The sequence below is a fragment of the Pelodiscus sinensis genome, chromosome 3 (genome assembly GCF_049634645.1).
Source record: "Pelodiscus sinensis isolate JC-2024 chromosome 3, ASM4963464v1, whole genome shotgun sequence".
Taxonomy (NCBI): Eukaryota; Metazoa; Chordata; order Testudines; family Trionychidae; genus Pelodiscus; species Pelodiscus sinensis.
In genome coordinates, this window is record NC_134713.1 from 191059846 (window position 1) to 191087292 (window position 27447).

Below are 27447 nucleotides of genomic sequence, written 5' to 3' on the forward strand. Positions count from 1 at the left end.
GTATCAAGTTTTTCATTAAGGCTGAATGCTACTTCGAAAACATACAGTTTAGCGACACTGTACGACATGAAATCACGAGTTCCTCTCAGAACCGATGTGCATTGTTTTCCTGTCCTAATGACTCCTTACTTAACAGGGCAGTCCCAAGTGCAACAATGCCGATAAAACCATCCAATAACAAATCTGTCCATTGGTGTGTTTTATGAGGGAAAAGTCTGAACAGATTGCTATACTCTAGTTACTTAATTGCAGGAAGCATCATGACAGGCTGAAATGGAGTGAGGCCATTGAGCGTGCTTGCATAATGCTAGTAACTGTACCCTTCGTAAGTGCTTTCCATTGCATGACTACTCCCAACAGAGCTCTGCAGGGCTAAAGCTAGTGCTTCAGAATACCCCTCCTGACTTTTGCTGAGCAGGTACATGATGTTTACTGGATAAGTGAAGCCAGGAGCAGAGATGGGTAAGCCTGAGATACTAACCTTAGCCTCAGTGAAAAAATGGAAAAGTCCTTCAGGGTGGTCAGATGCTGAGTTCCCAGGGCTCCTACAATGGATAGGCCTTAATGATGGAGGAAGAAATGCATTCAAAACCTATAAGAGTAGTTCCGAAAGGAACCTGCACTACCTTCATAAGCAAGTAAATGATGCAATTTCTTCCGAAAGGGAGATTGGCCTGCTGATACTAAAAAGCGTGTCTCTCCAAGAGGATAGGTGATTTAGTAGGAAATTAGGCTGCCTGTGCGAGGAAGTTTAGCCTTTTCCTTTATGAAGTAACAATGTGAAAGAGCTCAGTTAGGAAGGAGTGCCCTTTTCAAAAGCACTTGTTCCTGCAGATCAATCTTCAAGACAGTGGGAAGGTCCAGGTGAAATAGGGTCTAGATTTGCAAAGCAGAATGCAGTCAAATGGGAGCATTCAGCTTCCAGTCCAACAAGCAGTCAGGAGACATTTCCTGTCACCCAACATCTGACCCCAGATATGTCCCCAGTGCTCAATTCAGGAACATGGAGATAGTATAGGGGAACAGCGCAGAGGTGCTGAGCATGACATTGTCTAATATGAACCTTACAGGGCTTTCCAATGGGATGTTGTCTTTGGCCACCATGGCCATGACCAATAGCTCATTTTCCTGTGAGCCATCAGACAGAAAGGCTTGCTCGCTTGAGTAGAGTCCCTGAAAGGCAGTCCCTGATTTCATCCTCAAAAGCTCGGTGCCACTGAACCTCTTCTGCTGACAAGAGCAGGGATCCTGAAGTCAGGATGTTCAACGTAAGAATGTTCATTCAAAGTCAAGCTCTGTTTTAGTTTCAAATAAAACAAGGCCTATTTGAGACTAAAATAGTACTTGGCTCTGAAAGAACATTCTTATGTTTCCCTTAAGTTGTAGTAAAGGCCCAAATCCCACAAGGAAGAGATACTATCTTAATCCCTACCTAATGTGAATGGTATTGTGACAAATATGCATCATATCCCCCACTACTGTGTCATAGAAAAGCCAGGTATAAATAAACATACATATTGCGAGGCCGGTTACATAGACATCATTTTCTCAGAACACACCAGGCTGAAATCAGTGTTCTATTGACTGGATATTTATATTACATCTACAACAGTGGTTCTCAAAGTATGGTTCACAGACCACGAGTGGTCCACGACCATTTTGCAGGTGGGACACAGGTTTGGGGCTCACCCTTCCTCCTGTGGGGAGCTTGCACTGGTGCTCTAGCCCCATCCCCACCCCACGGGAAGTTGGAGCGCTAGCTGCAGCGGGGAAGGTGAGCTTTCTGGAGAGCAATAAAATAATCACAATGTATGGTAGGGAAATCAAAACCACACCAACCTTCTTAAATACAATGGGTTCCTCTTCCCATACAGGGTTAATAGCATTGCCTTGAGAGGTCTTTGTCTTTAAAGCTTTTCTTCTTGTATCCACAGGCAAGCCAAACATGTCTACTTCTACATAAGTACCGATTTTTTTCTCCGAAAGAAACTGACCTGAAATTATCTAGAAAACAAAATAGGAGTGTTTGTAAGTGATTACTAAAGAAATAAATGATGGCATAGAATAAACACAACTCATTACAAGCATTCTCTAATAGGCTACATACAGGCCTGTAACATAATGCTATGGTAAGCAAAAATATAAGGTAATACCAGAGCGATGTGTAGTGATGTTGGAAAAAAAGCAACGATAAAAGAGCAGATGCATGTGTTTCTGTTTTCTATTGCAAAAGACAACTCTGCCTACAGAAAACAGTTCAGACACAAGTCTCCTTCCAGCCCCTCCTTTTTTAAATATGAGGTAAACATAAAATGAAGGCTAATGAATTCTCTGAGTAACAAAGTGCAGAGGGAAATTTAACCAATGTCAGGGTACCTTAAAAACCTCATATTCACCCAACGTACACCCACTTACATTTATTTGTGCGGCCTCAGCTTGTACCATGCCATGACATCACAACTAGTCTGGACTGTCAGAAGGAGCCAACTTCTCGCAATTACCTCATTACTCTTAGACTAAGTCCTGAAAGGTCGGCTTAAGGTACACACAATGTAGCTGGAGTCAGCTTACCTTAAGCTAAGCTTGGTGGTATCTCCACTGTGGGAGGCTGATGGGAGCAAATGCTCCTGTCTGCTTCCCTAACTCCTTGTAACTGCGAGGAGTACCAGCACTGGCCGGAGTTGCGCTCAGCATTCAATTTACGGGTCTATACTAGACCTGCTAAATCAAATGCCAGAACATTGATCTTAGGCGTGGAGAGTGAAGACATGCCCTCAGAGACTCATTCCTGGAAAGTGCTGAGCAACCCCGGAGAGCGACTGAATGGCCTCCATTTAGGTGTGGCCCCAAAGCTGCTGTATTTCAGATGAATTATTTTTGGTATGAAACCATGACTTTTATAACTGCCTGACCTCATTGCAAGAACAGCCTATTGTTGTACACTATTCAGTTATACTAAGCAGTGTACTCTGTTGGTCATCTCAGTGCAAGTTAGCATTTATCAAATAATAGGGATGTTTTCAAGTTAATACGGCAGGTTGGACCTCCCTAGTCTGGCACCCTCAGGACCTGACAGGTCCCAGATGAGGGAATTTGACAGACTGAGGAAGGTCATTTCTGGCCCCCTGCCACTTGCCTCCCTAGTCCTGTCCTTCCATAGGCCTCCCGGCTGGCTACCCCCTACCACTGGTCCTCTTGCCCTGCTGGACCCACTGGGCTTCCCAGACCTGCTGGGTAGCCTCATTGGGCTGTGTGCTGGGCTCCAGCCTCATTGGGCTGTTAGCTGCCTGGATCACAGCCCAGTGGACAGCGCAGGGCATAGGTTCCCCTACCAACTGCTGCAGAGGGGCAACTACAGAAGCCCAGCCCTGAGGTGGGGAACCCAGCTGGGGAAGAATCCCCTAAAGACAGAAGAGTTTGGGTTGTGAGATCTTGACATCCTGCTTAATCGTGAAGGCTCCCCCTTTGTCAGACTCTCACAGATATCCCGAACAGGACAGATGTGTATACATGGACCTGGCTGGAAGGCACAGTCACCAGAAAGACAGGTGACTGCAGGGTGAAGTAGCAGTAAGACAGGTGGAATACCACTGGCCACATCCCAGCCTGACCACGAGGCAGCATTGGTGGTGAACATCACTCTTCACGGTATAGAAGTGAGCTGGATTAAACTACCTTGGGTATGTCTAACTCTTACTGTAATCCCACCACCTGACTGCAGTGTAGACACACCTAAAGAAGATCTGACAGGGCTCCAGATAAAGCAGAAACATGTCCAGGTTCTAACAAAACAATAAGTAGAATTTTCAACAACTGTGTACGTACCTTCACAGACAGAGTGTTGGCTACTATTCCATCCACAATACTTTCGGTAAATGGGTCAAAATGTTTGTCTGGTCTTCTCATGAACTCTGGCTTTAACCTGTACCCACTTTTGCCATTGTATTCATACATCCCCATGTTTATTTGCATAGACAAATCTAAGCAATAAAAATATCAGGAGGAATTAGCTTCTGGGTAAGTATCAGATACACAAAAACAAATACACCTGCATTAATATAACTAAGTGTAATGTGAATAAACAGCTCTTTCTTGAATATTGCTGCCATTTAAACCTAGGTTTCAGGACATTTTTTACTTGAAAGACACGTTTCCCTCACACACTCCTCAATGGCCATCATTTTACATTCTCTCTGTAAAAGGAAGGAGATACCCCAGAAGATGTAGGGTAGCATTTTCAAAAGACCCTAAGGAATAGATTTTAAAGATATATAGGTTTTACTCTGCTTAGTATTAAAGAGCCTAAGTGACTTAGGTGATTAGGTCTCATTTTCAAAAGCAACTTTGACTTCTAGATCCTGTTGACTTTCTATGAGATGTAAGCACCGATATGTACAATTTCACTTTTGCACGTGCACGTCGGTGTTTGTGGGAGCAGCGTACATGCATTTCACAAGATGCTCCCATTTGGCTCACCCATGATAATCTTCCTTTCTAGATACGATGACTAGAAAAATGGAATCCAATAGTGCAATAAAAATTATTAATAATCATTGTTTCTGGAGGCCGAGGAAAAGTTAGCTATATTTTCAGTTCATTACACAATTTAAAGGGGCTGCCATTTACACGTGAATATTAGGTCTGCCTATAAGATACTGTAATTTTTTCCAATCCACAGAAAAAAATTCTTATTTTCAGAAATTGCAGTATGGTAACATCTGATAAATCATGATTCCTTAAGGTGATCACTGTATGCATATTACACTACAGCATAATATGTAAATGAATGTGAGAATAATGTGGTTTCAGTGATAGGAATGCACAGCTTTGTATAACCAGTCAATAGCCCAACATCTTTTGTTGAACAAAACAAGGCTACGTCTACACTGGCGCATTCTCATGCAAAAACTCTTTTGCGGAAGAGTTCTTCTGCAAAAACTCTTCCAGAAGAGAGCGTCTACACTGGCATGTGCTTTTGTGCAAGAGATGTGCTTTTGCGCAAGAGCATCCATGCCAGTGTAGATGCTCTCTTGCGCAAGAAAGCTCTGATGGCCATTTTAACCATAGGGCTTTATTGTGCAAGAAATTCATGTTGCCTGTCTACACTGGCCTCTTCTGGAACAGCTCTTGTGCAAAAGGGCTTATTCCTGAGCTGGAGCATCAGAGTTCTGGCACGAGAAGCCCTGATTTTATACATTAGAATGTCAGTTTACTTGCGCAAGAACACGCGGCCAGTGTAGACAGGCAGCAAGTTTTTGTGCAAAAGCGGCTGCTTTTGCACGAGATCACGCCAGTATAGACACAGCCCAACTGTTTTGGCTCCTAATCGCCAACCTTATTCAAAAAATGGAAAGCACAGTCCACTAAACCAAGTTAAAGGTCAAACTTACCTACAGTTTGGAAGTTCAGAGCAACCAATTGACAGCCAGCATTCCAGAAGACTTGTGGCATGTAGTTTGAGGAATCTACACGTGTTCCCTTTGGATAAATCCGGCTAAGCTGCCTTTTGTTATATCTGGATGGTGAGTGGTTAAGATACAATACATTTGGCAAAATTATTATGTATAGTTTCAGTCTTTAAATGTAGATGCTCTTTACAGAACAAAAGTAGGTTACTTAGTGTTCTTCAAGCATACTGCTTTGACAGATTCATAGGTTATTAAACAATACATGACATATTTTCCTTTTGTTCCTATGAGGACAGACAGATGCTAAAGAAGCAGAGGAAAAGCATGGGTATCTGTGGATCTAGAAAACAATATAATTGTAACTCCAACTACACAGTAAATAATCTAAAATGGTCCTAAATTGCCTCAGCAGAAACTCGTCAGTGGTAACAAGCCTTCCAGAGTTGGACTAAGTTAAGAAATAACTGCTCTCCTCACATGAACTTTACATCCAGCCTCCACAGAGAATAAGCAATGATGAGTAAACTGATTTGGTAAGACTGAGCTTCAAACTGCCACTCCACAAATATTAGCTATAGGAATATGTTGCAGTCTAGATGTACAGAGCCCTGTGCAGATACAAAATTTGTATCCGCATCTGTATCGGCAAAATGAGCTGCAGATATCCATATTGCTGGGTTTTGGATGTAAAATTTGTATCCTCATCCATATCCACAAAAATGAGCTGTGGATGGATACCTGTGGATATAAAGCAGATTTCTGAAGATTTGCAGGGCTCTATCGATGTAGAAGTTACTCTCAGTTAACATTCACTACGGCCATATTGTACCAGGATCTCTTTGTGAACTTGCTGGCTTCAAAAGACACAAGGACATACACCAGGAACCATTCAACTGAGATGGATTCCCCTTTGGTTATTTATCTCCAAAAGCTACAAATAATAAACCAGTGCAGCTAGCTCCTGGTAGCCAGGGAAGAATCAGTTGTGACCAGGAATCAAACTCATATCTCTCATACGATTATGCAAATTATTGGGTTACCCAAATTATCTTTATCTGGCAACTTTCTTTTGTTTCAATATCTTATATGATTTTATCATACACAGTACCATTGCTTTTTTAATATAAGTTAACATGCTTACTAATGATTTGACTCACTTTTCCTCCCCAGATCGTCCACCTGTATTTTAAACTAATCTCTTTTGCCCCAACCCACATCCAAGAATTCACTCTAAAACCTAAATGAGGTGTCATCTGATGCCAGCTCTCTTTCCTAAAGAAACAGGTAATCGAGTTAACAAAGTTGAGCTTGACCCTTAATTTCCCAAATTCAGGTCTCCAAAGCCCAATGAAGAACCCCAATGGTTCTTATTCAGATTTACAAAAGCACATAAAGTATCTTTCTGAATGTCAAGGATACTCCACAAATTCCACTGGGGACTTTGTGAGTTGCTCAAGACCTTTGGTTTCCACAAAGGAAGACATTTCAAAACTCTTGTTTCGTTCTGTAGTTCAAAGGGGGGGGAGAACAGTGATTAGATTAGAACATTGTTGTTGTCGTTGAATCGGTCCTATGATATTGTAAGACCAGGTGAGGGAAGCAGTATCTTTTACTGGACCAACTTCTGTTGGTGACAGAGACAAACTTTCAAGCTGACATTCAGTAGAGCTGCGAATTGATGAGTTATCACCGTGCCTATATTTCATCTGCTATTTATTGACTTTTATATTTCACATCACCATTCTGATCACCAAGTGATTTCCAAGATTTTCAAAATATGTTTACAATGAAGGATGCTTGACAAAGCCGTATGTTTGGGGGAAATGAACATAAATAAAAGGAAAACAAAATAAATGTTCCCGTGCCCAGGAACCGCCAGAGTTCGAAAACATTCACTGAGGTTAGACACAGCACTAGCCCCCATTTTAACAGCTTCAAGCCCCAGCTTTTACAACCTGTAGTGTTAAGAGAATGACAGATCTTATAGGTGAGAAACAAGCAGAGGTAAAATGCAAGCACCCACCAGAGTGCAAATGTTGTCCAGTTCTTTCTAGCAAGGTTTTGCTAGTTTTCCAAGTATCCTTTCCAATGGCATTCAAGATGAGGATGGAAAATGTCAACAATGCAGAAGTACAGTGTCCTGTAAACTATTTTAACCCCCTAATTTTTTGCTGTTCAGGATGTACAAGCAATTCACGCTGAGCAGCAGCGGAAACAGAGCTCTGATTTCCACACCTTGAAGTGTGCCAAATTTGTTTAACAAAGTACAGGGAATGTGTTTCAGTATAGGCCACTGTTTCTTAAACTTTTTAAGACTGAGGAACACCAAACAATAATTTTTTTATGAGGAACACCAAGGATTATTTGTTGAGTGAAAAAAAAGGTTGCCTGCCCCTTTAAGGGTGGCCATTTTGCTGCCCCATTAAGGGTGGCCATTTTGAACTCTGTTGTTCTCCATGGCACACCTCTGACTGCCTCATTTTGTGCAAGAAACCCCTACCAGAAAAAGCACAGGTGCTCTGATGACCATTCTGAGTTCTTGTGCAAAAACTTCTTGCACAGAGAGTGTCCATGCAGTGTGGATGCTCTCTTGCACAAAAGCTCATCGCTTTTGCAATACGCTTTGAGGTCTGGATGTGCTTTTGTGATGTGCTTTGAGGTCTGGACGCGCTTTTGCGCAAGAAGTTTTTGTGCAAGAACTCTTCCTCAAAAGGCTTCTTGTGCAAAAACCCTGCAGTGTAGACAAAGCCATAGTTTAGCACCATCTCTTTATCGTAAAAGTGCAACTTACAAATGCAGATTGTCACATAAATTGCTCTCAAAACCAAAACAATATAAAACTTTAGTGCTTACAAGTCCACTCAGTCCTCCTTCTTGTCCAGCCAATTGCTAAGAGAAACAAGTTTATTTACATTGGCAGGAGATAATGCGGCACGTTTCCTATTTATAATGATAGAAATGTAGCCGTGTTAGTCTGGTGTAGCTGAAACAAAATACAGGACTATGTAGCACTTTAAAGACTAACAAGATGGTTTATTAGATGATGAGCTTTCGTGGGCCAGACCCACTTCCTCAGATCAAATAGTGGATTTGATCTATTTGATCTGAGGAAGTGGGTCTGGCCCACGAAAGCTCATCATCTAATAAACCATCTTGTTAGTCTTTAAAGTGCTACATAGTCCTGTATTTTGTTTCACCTATTTATAATGTAACCTCAAAGTGAGAACAGGCATTCTCATGGCATTTTATAGCAGGCATTGCAAAGTATTTACATGTCAGATATGCCAAACATTTGTATGACCCTTGTGCTTTGACCACTATCCCTGAGGACATGCTTCCATGCTGATAATGCTCTTTTAAAAAATAATGAGTTAAATAAATTTGTGACTGAACTCCTTGGGGGAGGACTGTATGTCTCCTGCTCTGTGTTTTAGCTGCACTAGGCCACATATTTCATGTTACAGAACTCTCGCAAGATGACCCAGCACTTGTTGTTCATTTTAAGAACACTTTCACTGCAGATATGACAAAACACAAAGATGTACCAATGTGAGATTTCTAAAGATAGATACAGCACTTGACTCAAGGTTTAAGAATCTGAAGTGCCTTCCAAAATCTGAGGAGCAAGACATGGAACATACTTTCATAAGTCTTAAACGAGCAACACTCTGACGCAGAAACTATAAAACCTGAACAAAAAAAAAAAAAAAAAAAAAAGAAAACCAATCTTCTGCTAGTAGCATTTGACTCAGATGATGAAATGAACATAGAATCATAGAATCATAGAATAATAGGACTGGAAGGGACCTCGAGAGGTCATCGAGTCCAGCCCCCCGCCCTCAAGGCAGGACCAAGCTCCGTCTACACCATCCCTGACAGATGTCTATCTAACCTGTTCTTAAATATCTCCAGAGAGGGAGATACCACCACCTCCCTTGGCAATTTATTCCAATATTTGACCACCCTGACATGAGTCAGTCCACTCTGCTTTGGATCGTTCTTGAGCTGAACCTGTGACAAGCATGGATGCAGATCTGCTGGAATTGTGGTTGAAGTGTGAAGAGACACACAAATCTTTAGCACTACAGGAATGTAAATATTTTGCGATGCTGGTTACAACAATGCCACACACACACACCAGCTTTCATTTTCACCTGGCATCATAAAAAAGAAGCAGGCAACATTATCTGTTGCACATGTAAACAAACTTGCTTGTCCGAGTGGACAAGAAGTAGGACGGAGTGGACTTGTGTGCTCTAACAGTTCATATTGTTTTATTTTGTAAGTTAGTTATTTTTATACATAATTCTACATGTAGGAGTTCAACTTTCATAATAAAGAGATTGCACTGCAGTAGTTGTCATGGGGAAAATTGAATAAACACTATTTCTATTTGTTTCTTACAATGGAAATATTTGTAATAAAAATAAATATAAACTGAGCACTGGACACTTTGTATTGTGCGGTAATTAAAATAAAAATATTGGAAAAGACAGAAAATATCCAAAATATTTAAATAAATGGTTGAACAGCACAATTAAATCACACAATTAATTGTGTCTAATTTTTTAAACCATGATTAATTGTTATAATTGCTTGACAACCCTACTAATACCCTTAACAGGATTTATGCAATGCATTAAAAAGAGAGTACGGCTTTCTGCTTTTCTAAGCACACTCTTCTGCCGTACCTATGGGGACAGATCTTCCACAGATGTTTACTTGACTTCTTCAGAAACATGACAACTGAATTTACACAGGTGAAGGATCAGCCCCATGGCATGTTCAAATAATTGCAACTGAACTAAGAAAGGGGCCTCCTAAAAAGTCCCCAGTATAAAATGATGCTCTGGATGTTTAGATTACTTACTGTTTGATATCTCAAATGACTCAAACTTCACTGGCTGTACGTAGTTCACCAGGTTGGACATTTCTTCCGTGGCCATGGCTTCACGGCCAGCGGTGCCCTAAAAAAAAGGACACAAGGGCAAGGTCACTGGCTGGATTTCTATGCAATAGGCTTTATATAGCTAAGTCTCCAAGTGCTGGGGACCTATCACAGCAAAGTCAATGGAAGCATTACCATTTACTTCAGTGGGTGTGGGATCAGTGTCCAATAGATCATTACTCATTTGCATATGCAGATTATCTGGCCTATTTTCCTTTGATATGTGGCTTGGATTGTCCGCTTTAGACTCCTCATCTAGAGGGAGTAATTTTCTCTTTGTTTTTGTTAATAAGGTATTAGCCAATGAAAGTCATGAAACTCCGGGAAGGAAGGATGAATTTCAAGGGGACAGAAAGGAATACATGTAAAATAGTCTTCATTAGCCTCATGGGAGTTTAACAGATTTATGAAGAGGAGACCTCACTACTCTATTTAAAAGTGAAATTACATAGCTGGTATTTTAATGCTTTACACATGCCTGTAAAACCCCTGGGAAAGTGACTGCATTATTTATCTTCTGAAAAGTGCTTAGCACATTGTGAGCACCTATAAAAATTAATAATAATAAACGTGTCTCTTTCAGATTTCAGCACAGAGCTGTCATAGAATAGGTTGTTTTATACACACAGGCACAATAATGAAGTACTTCTCTAAAACTGATTAATTAGATCTTATGTTACTAAGTTAAAATAGGAACAAAGCAAGCAGTGATGTGCACATGTTCAAGAATTAGACTGTTGGCAAACATTTTTAAAGTTTGTATATAGGTTTTAAGTGCTCTTTCCCTTTTGTCCACTAGAGGGCAGTCCAGCACTTAGTAATGTAAGATGAAAGGATAACCAGAATCACTCCACCACAGTTCAAAATATGTACGTCCTTACTTCATCCATGGATGATTTTTTACAGTCATCATCATCGTCATCGTCATCGTCACTTTCAATCTCTGCTTCTCCTGCAAAATTGTAATTACGATACAATTATTAGCTGATACAATAACTATAACTACCAAGACTATCCTTGCCAGACACCTTCAAGTGCTGTTACTTTAGAGGTTCCACATTTTGGGGGAACTGGCCCTTACAGAACAAACCAAATTTGCTGTCTGGGAGTGGTTTAGCCATCCTTAAACAGCGCTGACTTACTTCGGGGGATTTGCCTATCAAACAATGAACTCCATTGTGTCTTTGTAAAGCACTTTGTTGTGGTCAACAGAACATTCAGAACCCCAGATTAGATGTTAGAATAATGAACTAAAAAAAAGAATGTTGGCTCATGACTTTCCGGGCATATACATTCTCATGTATTATTAACCAAGGACCAATGGTTCAGATTTGGTTGACTTGAGTTCAAATGTCTTCTCTGCCACAGGTTTCCTGTGTGTTGCTGGGCAAGTCTCTTAACTTTTTCTTCATGCCTCAGTTTTTCATCTGTAAAATGGGGATAACAGCATTTCCCTACCTCACAAGGGTATTGTAAGGATAAATACATTAAAGATCCTATGGTGCTCAGAAACCACTGGGGAAATAAAATTGACAATGGGAGAAATAAAAGCACCATTACTGAGACTGTACAGTTTCTAGCATAATGGTGCTCCATTTTCTGTTAGTCTTTATGCAGTATGGTAATAATTATGGTTATTATTACTAACAACAAAATACTTTATTCAGTAAATAACATTTTGTGTTAAAATAGGTAACATGTTTATTATTTAATATATTGAAAATTGTGAGGCAGATGCTCAGTTGCTGTAAACTTGCAATAGTTCCTTTGATTTCAAGTGAAGTGATTTCAATTTACACCAATTAAGGTTCTGTCCCTGTATATTTTCCTGGCAGTCAGCCCTGCGGTGGTATATCACATACACACCAGCAGAGGGCAATGCATACCAAATAATGAGAAGAAACTTCTTAAACATTCTTTTACTCAAAAAGTACTGAATGAGTAGATGAGAATGAATCACAGAGATTTTTAAGCCTTCTTCTCAATTATTTTATCTCCCTCAAACCCCTATTGGTGAGACAGATTAATTTGTTAATAAACTAAAGAATCACACACACACACCCTTCCACCAAATATAATATTCTTCTTAAAATGCTTCCAGGAAACAATCACATTCAACAAAAATCACAGCTTTCTGCTTTCTTCTTAGAAATTTCCACTGTAGGTTTTACTTTGAGAAAGAAGCCATCAAAATTGAGCTTTAATTCACACAGCAGATCCCTACGTGAATCTGTTAGATTAATGTTTTATTACGGGCTGCACCGATTTTTCTGCTTCCCAGCCTTTTGCCCATATTTTTCACTTCTCTCAGTTAGCCATGGAAAAGCCATTTTCTTTTGGCGACAGGAACGACTAATATTCTCACATGCTGCAAAAATAAACTGATATGTGAGAATTCATCCACTGGGCCACAATCTCTCTGCTTCAGGGAAGGAGTAACTCAGTCCCTATTCTTCATTTCAATTCATTCTCTTCATCCATTGGCTTCTTTTGAATATGTAGAGTACAGTGGAATTACTGTGGGCTACTTTCTCAACTGACCTATGTTTCCCCAGGCTGGGTTTCTTCCCTGACAATGGTGTGGATACGCCACGCCTTTATTCCTGAACAAATCTTTGAATATTTCATTGAAGAAAATTACATGATTGTTCAACGGATTCAGGGGATAGCTTCGGGAACTTTCATGTTTTGCTAAGAGCCTGAAGTGTTCTTGCTGGGGTTGCAGTAACAACCACTAGCTATGAATCTCTCAATTTATTCATCCAGATTAGCAAAAAGCACCTCCTAGAGTCCATTAAAAAGGAAGAAGTGACAGATTATAACAACCTCTCCCTGCTGAGATTAGTATATATCACTGACACTTCTTGGTTTGTAGCGTAGTATCACCAGATGTGTCCACAGAGGGAAATCTACCACACATTTCCTATTTATTTTTTAAAAAATCAATGGAAAAATCCCCAATCAAATCGACACTCACTTCCAAGGGCTCTCCTGAAGCAGCAAAAGCCACAACAGTGGAACACATGCACACGTCGACAAAAAATGCTGCAAATTAACACAATTTTAGAAGCTATGGGTCTGATGCTCCATTTGCACAAGTTGCCATAGCTCCATTGACTGTTGTAATGCTAGTGAAATTTACACCAACTGAGGATCTGGATGTATGACTTCAGATGAAGCTACAATGAAAACCATGATGGAAAAGGGGAAAGGCTAGCTGTACAGAGCCTGACTACAGATATTTGAACACCACGTATGCATGCAGGAAGATAAGAAATGGTGCTAGATACTGGGGTTTCTAAAGAAGCCTAACAGAATTAGGTGCCTAACACTGCATACAATTCAGATCTGCCTTAGGCCCCTTTGAAAATCTCCATCTGAGTGAATAAAAAAAAATGTAACATTCACTAGGTGCAGCTCTGTGAACAAACTATACCGCATTAATATAGTTCAATCAACAAGGACCTGCAGCAACAGTTTCAGTGGAAAAGCATCTTCTATTTCCTCTCTGACTTCCTTTCAGTGCTTACATACTTTTTAGACGAAGGAGTTCAAGTTTCAGTGGGGGAGGTCTAGGTTGGATATTAGGAAAAACTACTTTACTAGGAGGGCGGGGAAGCACTGGAATGGGTTCCCTAGGGAGGAGGTGGAAACTCCATCCCTAGAGGTTTTTAAATCCCACATTGACAAAGCCCTGGCTGGGATGATTGAGTTGGGATTGGTCCTCCTTTGGGCAGGGGGCTGGACTCGATGACCCCGAGGTCTCTTCCAGCCCTAGGATTCAAGGATTCTATGACTGTACTCATCTCATACATTCAAAGAGGTCACTTGCTGAGAGAAAGCAATGGGCCAAATCCTCATCTGGTGTAAGTCAGCAAAACTCCACAGATTACAACAGCACAATGCTGATTCATACCCAGCTGAGGAGCTAGAGCTAAAAGCTTTGATCCGTTTTTACTCAGTCACTCACTCAGGGAGCACATATGACTCCTTCATCCTCCCCTAGCACTTCTGCAACTTTCCATGAGTAGTTCCTCTGCAGGCCAAAACAAATTTCTCTCAAAGAGGGAAAGGTTAAGAATTTGCCCCACCAATTTTAAATGTTAGCAGTTATCCACATGTGGGCTGTTTTAAGTTGCCAGTTGCTTTGAGCCTTTATATTAAATAATCGGTACATGTCAAACCAAGAAAAAACAACTTACCGCCAATGTGCCTACAGAGGTAATATGAGAAGGAAACAAAACACCAAAGATGCTAGGCATGAGATTTTTCTTTTGCCAAAATAAAACTCTAATCCACAACCAATTTCTCAAACGTCTGATGATTTGGCCAGCATATGATGCTACAATGAACTTGGTGGGATATAGGCACTGTCAACTCACAAAAAAGTGCATAAAATTTATAAGCCAACTCAGTGAATAAGGGAAAACCCTTGTATGAAAACTCCTCTTTCAGGGCACGTCTATGCAGCAGGGCAAAAGGTGAATTAAAATAAACAACTTCAGCTACATCAATTGCATAGCTAAAGCTGAAATAGCTTAAGTTGGCTTTTGGCACTGTCCTCACAGCAGGAAGTCGAAGGAAATAATGACTTGCTGTGAAGATGTGTATTTTGTTATTTCGGAATAACATCAGTTTATTTGGAAATAATGCTTCTATGTAGATGTACCACCAGGGTATAATAATAATAATAATAATAATAGTTATTATTATTATTAATTTGCTGATAAATTTTGACTATGAATAAATCAAAGAGACATCTTTAGGGCCTGTCCCAAATCAATTTCAGCTAAAGCCAAATAAGATGATCTTAAAATGAAACACAAGTCTCCATACCGTTTGCCTCAGACAGACCAAAACCATTTTAAATTACACCTGAAATTATACAGGAACAACTTTCTCCTGACTTGCCTGAGGTCACCCAACAGGCCAGTGGACAAACAAAGAATAGAATCTCTCTCTCTAACGTCCCAGTCCACTGCTCTTTTGACTATGCAATACGGCTTCTCAAGGCAAATCCTTATTCTCACAAGTCCTGTATACCACTCTAACACATTTAAATAATAGATGTTAAAAAAATCTACATTAAAAGAACATGACACTTGAAAAAAAATAGCACAATCAAAAGTAAGAGAATTGAAGTTGCCTGTTTGCTTCCTTAATTTGGCTGTCTTGTGTGTATTCATTAATGACATGACTGGCTGACATCTGGCCTGGATATCTGGCTATAGCAGCACTTTTAACTGAAAGTGTGGCCATGGCACGAGCACTGGAAGAGAGCTATCTCCCAGTGCTCTATGTAAACCGCCTCTGTGAAGGGAGTAGCTCCCAGTGCTGTAGCTTGGTTCATACTGGTGCTCTATAGCACCATTACTTACCTGTGGTCTGGAAAGGGAGGTGTTTTTTCACACCCCTGCACCAGAAAGTTACAGTACTGTGAAGTGTCAGAGTAAACCTGGCCTAGTTTTAGCCTAGAGCAGGTGTTTTACCCTCTTGAATTCAGGAGGGAATAGTATCAACTCTAGCTGCATGAACAGTATGTTCTGTGCATTGAGGGTGAGCGAGACCAGCTACAGGTATACAATTAAGAGAACACTCCGGTAATAACTAAATAAATCAAAGCTCAGTAAATGCAAATAATCTACATACACGTATTTGTAACAGCGGTGTCTCCGAAAAATGAATCCACTCTCTGCCTAGAGGAATGCAGCACTCATGCTAATCAATTTGTTTTATTTAGGTGACTAAAATGGAAACAGGGCAGTGTATTTTCACAGAGAGGAGTGGGACTTCTTGGGAATCGGGTGTTTAAATCATGGTGCATTGAGCTGAGAATACACCATGAAGGAACTAGGACATGAAGCCCAATTTATCCTTGCCCAACACCTTGTATAGTCATTTTTTACCAGTGCCAAGGAAATGGATGTAAAATGATACCATTCTGATGTGCTAGTATTTTACACTTTGCACTGTGCATGTGACTCTGCTCGGTGAGAGGCAACAGTGAACGGGAAAGTGAGATTTTGAGAGCCAAATCCCCCCTCCCTGCACCATTCAGACCTAAATAAAGCAGAACCATTAGTGTGTCCCAGTGCACGGTGCTAAGATGGAGAAAGGCCCTGCAAGGGAGGTCATGCCCAAGGCCGGCCTTAGGTTGATTCGCCCGATTCCCCCGAATTGGGCCCCACGCCTAAAGGGGCCTCATGCCCTGAACCCGGAAGTGTGCCAGGCGGTGCGCTGCAGGAGGGGGCATTGGCCCCGGAGGAGGAGTGCGTTGGCTGCCTGCGCTGCAGGAGGTGTGAGTTTAGCTCAGAGTTTAGCACTGCGGGAGGGTGTGTGTGTGTTGGCAGGGGATTTTTTGTGTGCCGGACCGTATACTCATCTGCCCAAGGGGGTGAGGAGATAGATGCTATTGCATATCACAGAATGCACCAGGTCATTTGATTGGCCAAAGAAAAACGGCACACAAAAAATCCCCTGCCAACACACACACACCCTCCCGCAGTGCTAAACTTTGAGCTAAACTCACACCTCCTGCGGCGCAGGCAGCCAACGCACTCCTCCTCCAATCAAATAGGGCCCCTATTGAAACTTTTGTGTGCCTCTTTTCTCGCTCAACCAAAATCGCTGCAGAGCCCGGTCGAAATTGTTCGAATTGGGCCCTGCGCTTCCTAAAGCCGGCCTTGGTCATACTCCTTCTGGGCTGCAAAGCTCTGCTCCATGCTGCTTCCTTTGTGTGGAATTTTGGGCACATTGCAATGGCAGGATGAAGGAGCGGACCGTATACTCATCTGCCCCAGGGGGTGGGGAGCTAGATGCTATCGCATATCACACAATGCACCAGGTCATTGATTGGCCAGAAAGATTCCTGAGCCTTAACCCCACTTAGCCCTCGTGAGCAAAGCCAGTTGAGTTGGCTTTGGTAAGGGGACGGCACTCTGCTCTGAGTATGTAACATATCAGGCATTTGAGCTAGACCCTTGCTGAGACACCTTCCCATATGTAAGTAGGACGTCCTGTCAATCACCATCCTTATGTTTCAGGCAGTCATATGTCTGGGAGTTCAACTTTTACCTGCTCCAGGAGAAGACGGTTCAAACCCACTGGATGCATCACTGCACGTGTTGGAAGCCTGCTCAGCTACCTTCTTTTTGGAACTTCCATCGGCAGACTTTTGTGATTTCTTTTTATTCTTCACCAGAATTTTGTGCATTAGGTCCATAGGGCTTGGAAGGGGAACGCCACTTTCAAGCTTGGAGGAAAGAATAAAAGAGGTGTGATTAAAAAAGGTCTTATGCCAGTTGCTCTTTCTCTCCATGATACAATGTACAGTTCTGCAGTCCAAAACATAATCTCATTTTAAGAGAAGCATGCTTTGCATAATAGGTAGTCTCTGTGCTGAACAAAATAGCACCTAGAATCATAGAATCATAGAACTGGAAGAGACCTCAGAAGGTCATCCAGTCCAGCCCCCTGCTCTAGGCAGGACCAATTCCAAATAAATCAACCCGGCCAGGGCTTTGTCAAGCCGAGACTTAAACACCTCTAGGGATGGAGACTCCACTACTTCCCTAGGTAACCTATTCCAGTGCTTCACCACCCTCCTAGTGAAATAGTTTTTCCTAATATCCAACCTGGACCTCTCCCACCACAACTTGAGACCATTGCTCCTTGTTCTGCCATCTGCCATCTCATACCTATAAAGGAGCTTTAGAAAATAAACTAAAAATGCACTCTGAACTATCTACAATAATAATAACCATAATCAGTATAATTTCAACTGTGAAAGCGCAGATTATAAAAGAGCACCTATGAGATCCAATTTTGATTTAGAAGATTAGAACTCATTATCCCACAATAATCTCCACATCAGAAGCCATATGCTTAAACCAATAATAGCATCAATTACTTTTTAAAACCCTAAACCCCAAAAGCCAGCAGCTTCTAAATTGTAAGGCCCTATATGAAGAACAAAAAACTGAAATATGCAAATACATATTCATACATATGTTTATGATCAGGGAAATACCAAACCATCTTACTGGGTATTTTTCCAGTGGATCCATGAGCAGTGCATCGCCAAAAATTAATCTGCAATATTCTGCCATTTTGGCTTGCTGCTTAGGGCTAGAAGGGGGAAAGGATAGAATTAAGTGAGACTTATTCATACTGCAGGCTGAAAGTAGCAGTAATGGAAAAATCTAATATCCCTTAACTAGATGAAAGGATAATTTCCTGATCCTATCATTGTAAATTGTTCACAATGATCTAGATTCATCATGCTATTATTCTGACTTCTCTGACAGCTCTTATCACAGGGACTGTACATGAAACGGTACAATAAAGGCATTGGGCATTTGAAGTCATAAATAGTGAAATTGAACTTGTCACATAGAGACAAATATTTTCACTCACTTTATAGAATATAAAAACCGAATATATCAGTTGGGGGAGTAATAGAAATAAACTGATACAGAAGTTTGACTCTTGGGTGCAACACATTAAATATGTTTTCCTTCATCATACTTTTAGGTCACAGCAAGGATTTTCAAGGTGTATCTATCCCTTTACTTTTTTCCTCCTCTTGTTTTACTTTTTCTTTTTGGTAACTTGAGAACATAAAGTGGAGGAAATGAAAAAGAGAAAAGGGATATTCCTTTTTCATGGCACTTCTAACATCTTCCACTGGTTCACATGGAAACTCTCAAACCTGGTCACCCTATGGCCAGATCTGATCTAGAAAATTTGCTGGGGTAACTCATGATTTATTTATTTTTTTTACTGTCATGGGTTGTTGGCAAAAGACCTATTATCAGCACCATCATAATGGCACAATGATGCTTAGGTTTATATAGTTTACATGGGCCTGGTCTACACTAGATCAGGCAAGTCAGCTTAAGGTACGCCATCCAGCCACGCAAAATGCATAGCTGGATCTGGCTTACCTTAAGCCAAGCTGCTGCAGTGTCTTCACCAGGGGTCGGCAACCTTTCCTAAGTGGTGGGCCAAGATGTAACCCTCCTGCCCTGGGATCCGCTGCAGCTTTTTCTGTGGGGAGGGGAGGAGCAGCGCGCACGCGCGTCGCAGGGCTTCCCAGGCCAGACTGAGCTGCCAGACTTTGGCCTTCAGTGCACACGTACATGCACGCCTCCTTCTTCCCTCCCCTGCCCCCCCACTGACTGCTGTTGGCTCCCATCCCGTGGGCTGTGACGGAGCCAGGAATGTGTCGTGCAGTCACCGCCCCAAGTGGAGAGAGTGACAGGGCCAAATTGCCACGAGGGGCGACTCAGCTGATGTCCATAGTTTCCACTTCCGCAAGTAGAGGCGACTCTTCCCCCCCCTCCCCTACCCCGAGCTCAGTCTCAAGTCTGTGGGGCACACACAATGAATGGGCTCCCCCTCGACCTCCCCCCCCAGAGGAAGCCAGTGCTGGCTCCAATCTTGTGGGGGGCATGATGCTGGATCACCAGCACAGGCTTCCCTGTTGCGGGTAGGAGGGAGCAAGGGGGAGCTGGTTCATCGCATGTACCACTGAAAATTGTGCCACTTATGGCACACATGCTGGATGTTGCCGACCCCTGGTCTACACTGTGGGATGCTTTTGGGAGCATACAGAATGAGGAGTACAGGATGCCAGCAAAGGCTGCCCTCAGCATTCCATTTGGGGGTCTACACCAGACCTGATCAATCAAACTCTAGAAAATCGACTTCTGGAGGGTTGATCTTCTCTGTAGTGTAGCCAAGCCCATTGTGTTTGGGAAATGGGCATAAGCACAGTTCCTTGGTATAGGAGATCTATGCTAGTATAGCTATAGTGTTCATCAATGTAGACCTGGCCTTTGAACAAGCTCCTGGAGCAAGTAGCTGGATGATTATTTTAGTCTGTAGGGTGGAACATTGTTGAGATTTCCCCTCACCAGATGCTTCTCTATATCTATATCATCTTGTCAATTACTTTGGTAGTTTTCATGGCGTCCACTAGGGATACGTCAAACTGAGCAGGCTGTGTGTCTGCCCAAAGTGCAAGCCAAGAGTGAAATAAAGTCGCCATATCATTGTGATGCGAGTTTTAAGACCACAGATAGCGTATAACACATAGCTATGCCACTTGCAAAGCCTTAGCATGCGGCCTATAGTAACTGCCATTTTTTATAACCGCATGGACAGGATAAAACTGTTCATCTCCAGGTGTGTTTCACTGGGGAAATCAAACCAAAAGCCATTTCTATTCACAGACTACAGTCAACATATGGGCACGCCAAGCAGCTATAGTTGCACCTATTAGTCACATCAGAATGTATCTATATAAATGAACATCAAAGAGGTGAGGTCCTAAGTTTTTTTTCTGGCAAAGTTATAGTCCTGTATATTGCAGCAGTTGGAAACCCTTCTGTTGCAATTATATCTCCTTCCAGGATGTTGCAATTCAAGTGAGGTGGGAAAGAATTCTCTCATTCCCATAACTGGTTTTCAGTATTGGGTGTTCTTTTGGGGGGCGGCACATCTCAAATTGGGGAAAACAGTTAAAATCTTGAAAATATTCATAAACCAAAAAAAAAAAAAAAAAGGCGACACCCCAAAATTCAGTTTTGGTCATTGAAACATTTTGTTTTCGTAATTTTGAAACATTTCCTTTTCAATTTTGAAATTTTTCTTTTTCTAAACCCTTTGTTTACCATAATTTTGAACAGGAAAACAGGATTTTTGAGTGTCAAAATACTGAAGTTAAATCTCTTCTTCCCCAACATTTTTTTTAAGTTAGAAAATTCATTGAACACCACCTTGTTTCATGAATAGTTCGAATTTTGAGGAAAAACTATTCATCAAAAAAAGTCCCACTCAGCTTTTGTTGGAAGAACAACCGCCAGGAAGAATTTTAATCTCCTGCTCAACTAACCTTTTACAAACAGAAATAAACTAAAGTATCTAGTTAGAAGTTCCACTGTACTACCAGGGCAGTTGGAAGAGCCTTTGTGTAATGAGAATCTAGCCAAAAGTATTAGGATAAACTCACAGTTAAGCAATATAAACTATTCCCATTACTGAACACCCTATTCTGCTACCCTGCTTGCCCTCTTGTTATAATTACTAATTATTCATTGTGTTCCAGCAATACACATGGTTATGGAAAGAAAGCTGGTGTCGCAGTGAGTCAATCCGAGATGGGATCAAGCATTTAACTTGGGATCTGAATTTCCCAAAGTTCCGTGGTGCTCCCATTTGGAGGGATTCCACCTTTAGCAACCACTGGTTAAAACGGTCGCAACCTCAGCTTTGCACGGTACAACATACGGTTGTAGATTTTAAATGATTCTCCAAAGCCAGGACAGGTTTGAAACTGCTTCGTTTTATATCCGTTCAGTATTTTATCAACACTCTCTTTTAAATGTAGTCAGTTATGCAAGCCACTTAGAAATTCAGCCTTGGGCAATAAGATGAGGAAGATGAGTAGGAACTGGGACGGGGGAGGGGGACAACAGCAATACTGGGTCTCTGGGCAAGGTGGGGATGGCTGCTCTGGCTGCATACCCCTGGAAGGGATAGGGTCTTGAGAGGAAGGGGCAGGACTGGGGCTAACCTCCCCCAGGCAGCCCTCAGCTCTGCCCAGAGCATGTCATGTGGGGCTCCAGCAGTGATTAAAAGGGTCTGGGGCTCTAGCTGCTATCCTTTTGAATTGCTGGGCCATAGGACATTTGCCCTCTTTTCCCCCTCTGTCCATGGGTCTGAGTAGGAATCAAACAGAACAGAACCCCCAAGAAAAAGGCTGGCGGGGAATGCAAGGTAGAATGTTGTAGTCCTTATCTAACTGGCAGATTCTTTTCATGCAAATAAAACAAGCGTGGTGTAAAAAGCAACCTTAGCTCTCTGTGGAAAGTGGGTGGTTGGCTGGGTGGGGATTTTTTTATAACTTCTGCCTCCGTGGGGAAATTATTACAGGCAAGTTCCTCTTAATTTTCTCAACTACTATGCATTTTTAATGGAGCTGCACTCATACGGACCTTGATGTTCAAAGTCTGGGTCCTTTAAACCAAGCCCCACATTTATCTAAAACTTAGCAACATGCATAAGATTAGATTTTAAAAGGGCACATCCATGAAAACCACCCCAGATGTCTGGAGGTAGTGAGAGTTTCACTCCTACACAACAGTGAAATCTTATAGCACTTCAGAGAGAATGTAGGTTTTCCTTGCTAGAAGTCGTATTAGAAAGAAACTGTACCATCTAACTTTATATAGCAATCTTATGGAAATCAGAGAGGACTTTTTTTTTTAAAAAAAGAATGACTAATTGGATACATCATACTTGGCTTTGCAATTACAGGTTCAACCTCTTTAGTTCAGGACCAGACCAATTCTGAACGAGAGAATTTTCCAGACTACAGGAAGTCAATATTGTTTAGCAGCATTACCAACACTTCCACTGCTGACTGGGCACTTAGAGGACATTAGAAGTAAATTAGAGCTAAATAACAGCACAGAGCACTGAGAGCTAGGACTGCTGGCTGTAAATAGACTTTATGGGACCATGGGAAACTTGGCCACACCCATAAAAAGTGGACATCCGGCTAGTTAAAATCATGCTGGATGATGGATGTTTCTGGACCAGAGAGTTCTGGACTAGAGAGGTTCAACTTGTATCTTCAATACATCATATGTAGAGGCATACATAAAATATCTGACCCTATCAGTTCTCACTGGGTGAAGAACTAATATTTGATAACATACTGAGCCATACAGTAATAATCTGTATTCTACAGAATTGTACCAGCAGTATGGGAAGCAGAGAAACCCCAAAATGTGCAAGGGCAAAGGAATAGATTTACAAGCCTAAGAAGGAACATAATATCGCTGCTCAGACATATTCGATATGTGTCAAGCTGGAGATACACAAACTGATATTTGTACCTTTCTTTAGACTGTGGAATGTTTGATACAAGAACCATTTGTTTGGTTTTTGTGTATATACAACACCTAGCAAAATGCAATACTAGTCTATAATTGGGTCTCCTAGGTTGTGTCTACACTGCACCCTTAGCTTGAAGGACAAGGACATGGACGTCGGAATAGCATGCCCGTTATTTCGAAAGATAGTTCGAAATGATGGGCGCGCTGTCAAGATGCAGAAAACTCACTGCTGTCTAGACACACCCCTACGCATTACATATAAATAGCCTATTATTTATGACTTATTGATAGTGTGCTTAATGCTGTATCAGACATGAATTGAGTCACCGTCCTTTCCCAGAAGAGCCTACAGTCTAAAAAGATTATAAAGAGGCTCCAGACAAGAAAACCTTGCTAAAAAACACTATTGTGATTCAGGCACCAGCTCTTGCCAAGACTGCAGATGTTCACTAAGTACTAACAAACTCAAAGTACCAGACTAGTTGACCTCTATGTTTGTTTTGTTCACAAGAGGTATTAGTTTTATAAGAATGTATGCAGTGTTTTGAACCTATGAGGTGCTTGCAAGTTGCTGCATGCATTCATTTCACTTGTAATGTTGCAACAAGAAAATCTGTAGGTTTTGCTTTATAACACTGAAAAAGTTTGCTCAGAACTCGTGAGCCCAGGCCTGGGAATCTTCCTTCTCTCCTTCCTGCTCATGGAACAGGATTATCAAAATCAGATGGGCCATCAAGGAATATCACCATTCAAAGGACTGGTGAATGGCCATATCATACCCTGGAAATGCTACGCGCAAGGAAGCTCTTCCTGTAGACTAGGAAGGTGAATTAAGGAAGTATACCAAAATCACAGGAAACGTTTCCAACTCACTCTTTGCTGTTCAAACTCTCATGAGGCCAGAGATGCTAAACTGAGGCAAATATCTCCTGGGGTGGTCCCTGGGTTTACCCCCAAAAGACACTTTGAATTGACAGATCACTACAGGTCCATTCCTCTTAGGATTTAGATAAGGAGTTGGCAATATGCAGCTCAGAGGCTGGACATGGTTTAACAGGGTTAGCCCTGGTGGGCCGCCGGACGTTTTATTTATTTTCTTGTCTGCAGGTACAGCAGCTTTCAGCTCCCATTGGCTCTGGATCGCCCCTCCTGGCCAATGGGAACTGTGGAAGTGGCACAGAACCGGACACATCTTTCTTCAGCTTCCATTGGCCAGGAACAGTGTTCTGCAGCCAAGAGGAGTTGTGAGTGACTGTACCTGCAGAGACACAAGTACATCAAGTGTTCGCTGGCCTGCCATGGGCTAACCCTGCAAAGCCACGTCCGACCTGTGGGCTGCTTATTGTCAACCCTTGATTTAGATGGTCACTCATTTGTGTGTATATGTTTACTTGCTTTAACCGGAAAATAATTCTTATTTCTTATTCCTAGTTAATAATCTTTTAGGTAGTTTATTATAGGATTGGCTACAAGTGCTGTCTTTGGACTAAGATCTCGGGGACCAATTAATCTGAGGTAAGTGACCGGTCTCTTGGGTCTGGAAGCAACCTGAATGTGGTGGGGGTTTTGGTGTAAGTGACCGTGTACCACAAAGTCCAGTTTGAGCAGCAGGCTAGACAAGGGACTCAAAGGAGATGTTCTGTGACTCCACAGTGAGACTGCTGTAGCAATCGAGGAGTTCACATTTGTTACTGGCTTTGTGCCACTTAATTTTAGAACACACCACCACGTGGGATATTTGCCTGGAGGTTAGCACTCAAAGCCACGAGCTATGCCATGGAGTGTGACATCTCTTAATATTTGTAATATGAATTCTACCCAGAAAATGGCAATGTGAGTTTGCCTTTAATTCAATTTTAATCTTAAAATTGATCTTAGCGGGACACTGTCCAATGGGTACTTAACCTTTTAGCTGCTAGGTCATGAGTATGTTTCTAATTATAGAAGTGTCTGCCTGCAGATTTATAGATACCTTATATTAATCTCATTTCAAACCCCAATACCTTTTTGAAGCCTTTCCAAAGTTTTCAAGGTTATAAATGTTTTCTCGCTTATTTTGTGGGTCCATTGCTTAGGGACCTTTGTTTTTTCTTCAGTATTGCTGATTTTGACCTCAATATTCATTTCAGAATGATGATTAGGGTTGCCAGGTGTCCGGTTTTCTCTCAGTCTGGTATTCGTGGCATCTGTCCAGTAAAAAAAAATAGAAAATACTAGACATTTTACATGTAAAATGTCTGGTATTTTCTGTTTTTCTTGGCTGGAAGACCCGCAGGGACATTCTTCCCCTGCCACGTTTGGTGGGGGCGGGAGGAGCGGGTTTTTTTTTTTTTTTTGCTGAACTACTTTGGTCCCTCATTTTTTTTGTTTTTTGGCTCAACCAATTTTTCCCCCACTATGTTCAGGATTTTTGGTGAAAATATCTGGCAACCCTAATGATGATTTATCTTGAAATTATAATGATCTTATATACTGTAAAACATACACACAACCCTGGATGCCTTCCGGAGCCATGAATGACATTCATTTTTTTTATTAATTATTATTATTATCATCAGAGCCAAGGAGTCCTGGTCCCCCATTACAAAAGAACCTAAGAATGGCAATCCTGGGTCAGACCAATGGTCCATATGCCAGATGTTTCAGAGGGAGTGAACAGAGCAGGCAATTACTGACTGATCCATGCCCTGTGGTTTTGTCCCAGAATCTGGCAGTCAGATGCTTAGGAACACTCAGAATATGGAGTTGCATCCCTGCGCTTCTTGTACTTATGCTCCATGAACTTATCTAATACGTTTTGAGATCAGTTATACTGTACTTTTATGTGTCTCCGGCAATGAGTGACACAGTTGGCGGTGCTCTGCATGAAGAAGAGCTTCCTTTATCACATCCCCCCTTGGTCAGCTCTTCAAAGAGGAATAGTCTCAATCTTTTAAAATCTCTCCTTATTATGGAAGCTGTTCTGTACCATCATTTTGGTTGCCCTTCTCTGTACCCTTTCCAATTCTAATACATCTTAGAGACAGAGCAACCAAAACTGCATGCAGGATTCAAGGAGTGGGCGTTTGATGGATTTATAGAGCAGCATTATGATGATTACTAATTTTCTACCCCTTTCCTAATGGCTCCTAACATCCTGTTAGCTTTTTTAACTGCCATTGTACATTGAGTGGATATTTTCAGAGAATTATTCACTATGGCCCAAAGATAACAGCTCATTTACCCAGCATCATTAGATGTCTACTATGTTTTTCAATGCACATTACATTTCGTTTGTCAGCATTGGATTCATCTGCCATATTCTTGTCTATTCAAGCAGTTTTGTGAGATCCCTTGGTAACTCTTCACAGTCTGCTTTGGACTTCACTATCTTTAGTACATATTGTGTAATCTTCAAACACTGCCACCTCACTGTTTACCCCATTTTCCAGACCATTTCTGTATATGTTGAACAGTATCAGTCACAGAACAAATCTCTGGGGGATCCGGCTACTCTAAAAACAGAATTTTCATTCTGAAAACTGGCCATTTATTCCTACCCATTGGTTCTTGTCTTTTAACCAGTTAGTGTTCCATGAGAGACCTTTTATCTTATCCCATGACTGCTTGCTTTGCTTAAGAGCCTTTGGTGAAGAATCTTGTCAAGGGTTTTCTAAAACTCTTAGGGAAATTATTTTGAAATGACTAAATTTGAAATAATTCCTGAAATAACTATTTCAAAATAAGCTTATTTCCCAAAAAAAGCAGGAGTACAAATTTTGGAATAATCAGCCCATTATTTCAAAATAATGGGGTTGGTAGTGTGGACACAGTTTATTATTTCGAAATAAGGGGGCTTATTTAAAAATAACTCCCAAGTGTAAACTATATCCATCGGATCCCCCTTATCCACATGCTTATTGACCTCCTCAAAGAATTCTGGTAGATTGGTGAGGCATAATTTCCATTACAAAGCCCTGTTGACTCTTCCCCAACACCATCTTTGTGTATGATAATTCTGTTTTTTACTATTGTTTCATCCTGGTATTGAAGTTAGGCTTGCCAGCCTGTAATTTCCAGGGTCATCTCTGGAGCCATGCCTAAAAAAATGCTTATCTAGGACTAGCAGATTTACTTGGACTTGCTTGTGTCCTTAACTCAATTAAGTTTTTTTAAAAATAATAGGAAAATGTACATGCCTTATTGA

General features: G+C 41.4%; 1 protein-coding gene across 8 annotated transcripts in view; it reads right to left on the reverse strand.

Annotated features, from left to right (window-relative positions):
• Positions 1-27447, reverse strand: part of PLCB1 (phospholipase C beta 1) — a 771739-nt gene that overhangs the window by 215312 nt on the left and 528980 nt on the right. For all 8 annotated transcript variants that reach the window (XM_075925687.1, XM_075925686.1, XM_075925693.1 and 5 more), the window contains 8 exons: positions 18399-18483; positions 17431-17608; positions 11238-11308; positions 10279-10375; positions 6828-6912; positions 5391-5515; positions 3826-3980; positions 1840-2004 (listed from right to left, as the gene is read on the reverse strand). In XM_075925687.1, coding sequence (XP_075781802.1) covers positions 1840-2004; positions 3826-3980; positions 5391-5515; positions 6828-6912; positions 10279-10375; positions 11238-11308; positions 17431-17608; positions 18399-18483 — 961 coding nt within the window. The remainder of the gene's footprint in view (positions 1-1839; positions 2005-3825; positions 3981-5390; positions 5516-6827; positions 6913-10278; positions 10376-11237; positions 11309-17430; positions 17609-18398; positions 18484-27447) is intronic.